Source organism: Sinocyclocheilus rhinocerous, unplaced genomic scaffold, assembly GCF_001515625.1.
Source record: "Sinocyclocheilus rhinocerous isolate Xijiao unplaced genomic scaffold, SAMN03320098_v1.1 C36842552, whole genome shotgun sequence".
In the NCBI taxonomy this organism is placed as follows: Eukaryota; Metazoa; Chordata; class Actinopteri; order Cypriniformes; family Cyprinidae; genus Sinocyclocheilus; species Sinocyclocheilus rhinocerous.
Window position 1 is genome coordinate 1 of NW_015786360.1, and position 1,745 is coordinate 1,745.

Consider the following 1,745-nt stretch of genomic DNA (forward strand, 5'->3'; position numbering starts at 1 on the left):
AATTAATAAAAGCTACATGTATAAAAACAAAAACTACTAAAAATTATAAAAACACAACAAAATGACTAAATCATCATCTAAAATAAAATAAAACATATATATATATATATGCAGATATTTGTATAATGTTTTATTTTTTTTCTGTACTTCTCTCCATCCAATTTTTATTTTGTTTATGCCTCTGTTATAATGTTGAATAAGTTGATTGTAATTTTAATGCTGTCTTGATGTAATATTTTTGGGTTTTCTTAAAAAATGTAAAAGTAAAATAATAATAATAATAGTTAATATAAATGCTTGGGCTAATATAAGCTATGCATTTGACTTATGCAAAATGTCTTCCATGGAGAAAAACAGATCAATTTTTTTCCCCTTACAGGGACAGCGACAAAAAAAGCTAGAGGCCAAAAAAATTCGAGAGGCGATAGAAGAAGAGGAGCGGAAACAAATTGACATAGAAGAAGCAAAATACCAGGCTCAGATACGGAAGGAGGCCATTGAGAAAGCAAAAGCCCAGCAGTACTACCAGACCGACAGAGTGAAAGGCTTCCATGTCTGTGTCTCTCATTATTTGGTCACACTTTTACTATGTGGAATGTTAGTAGAAACTATTCTTTTGTTTTTTATAGAGTGCTCTGCTGCTGGCGGAGGTTCTGAAGGAAAGAGAGGCTCAGATCGAACTAAAACGCATGAAGCAAAATTCCAGCAAGGACATAGACAGAGATATCTTGGCCGAAATGGCTTGCAGAGAAGAACAGGCCCTCCAGCAGGAGCAGCAGAAAGCCATACAGAGGAAACAAGACCAGCTGGCCACCGCTGAGAGCGTGAAACAACAGTAAGGAGATATCAAAGTGCTTCAATGCATTCGGAAGCTATGATGTAGGTAATGCGAAAGGACCTAATAAAAAGGACCTGATGTTTCCTGCTATATTAGGATGAAGGATCATGACATGAAGAAAGAGCAGGAGAGGCAGGAGGTCCAACGTGAGGCTGAAGAAATTGAGCGACTCCGAGATCTTCATCTGTGGGAACAGTCCATGACTGAGTGCAAGAAACAGGAAGAGAAGAGAAGCGCGATGAAGGGTCATCAGGTGAGGCGGTTGTTGAACAACATTTACAGATCGAGTGAATCGGATGCTGTTTTGATTGAAATCCTTGAAATTCTTCTGTCTTCCATCAGGACTATATGACCAACAGAGAGCTGATGAAAGCAACAGAGGCTCAGAGGCAGGAGGAAGAGGAGGAGAAACGGAAGCAGCTCGCCAAGCAAAAAGAAAAAGTCATGAAAATGAGGAAAGAGAAGCAAGAGGAAATATTTAGGTACTGTAAATTACTTGCTAACACAGTGTAAATGTGTCTTTGTGGGTGTAAATGCCAGGATTCCCACTAGTGCCAGAAAATATTCATTTTCAGGAGCTTTTTTTACATTTATATACGTATAAAACACAGCATGCTGACTATTTATGTTAATCACTTCCAACCCATACCAAACTTGATATATTATATTAAAGGCTAGATAACAGAAAAAATTAATTAGCATTTTAAATATTTGGGCCATTTTTGTTATTTTAAAACTGTGATTTTTTTAAACATCATGAGCTTTCCGTGTTATTTAAGGATTACTTATATACCGTTATTTTTATTATTTGAAATCTATTTGCTATTTTCTTTTTCATTTTAGTAAAAGTTTTAGTCATTTTTTTTGTAGTTTTTGGTATGTCTATATAGTTTTTATTAATTTTATT

The 1,745-nt window shown here is 35.4% G+C and overlaps 1 protein-coding gene across 1 annotated transcript; it reads left to right on the forward strand.

Moving 5' to 3' along the window:
* Positions 1–315: 315 nt before the first annotated feature.
* LOC107736626 (coiled-coil domain-containing protein 173-like) lies at positions 316–1,320 on the forward strand (the record flags this gene model as incomplete). The annotated part of the gene is made up of 4 exons (XM_016548007.1): positions 316–553; positions 630–835; positions 935–1,091; positions 1,181–1,320. Coding segments are annotated over exons 1-4 (722 nt in total), but the record flags the coding sequence as incomplete, so codon positions are not given.
* Between the last annotated feature and the right edge of the window lie 425 nt (positions 1,321–1,745).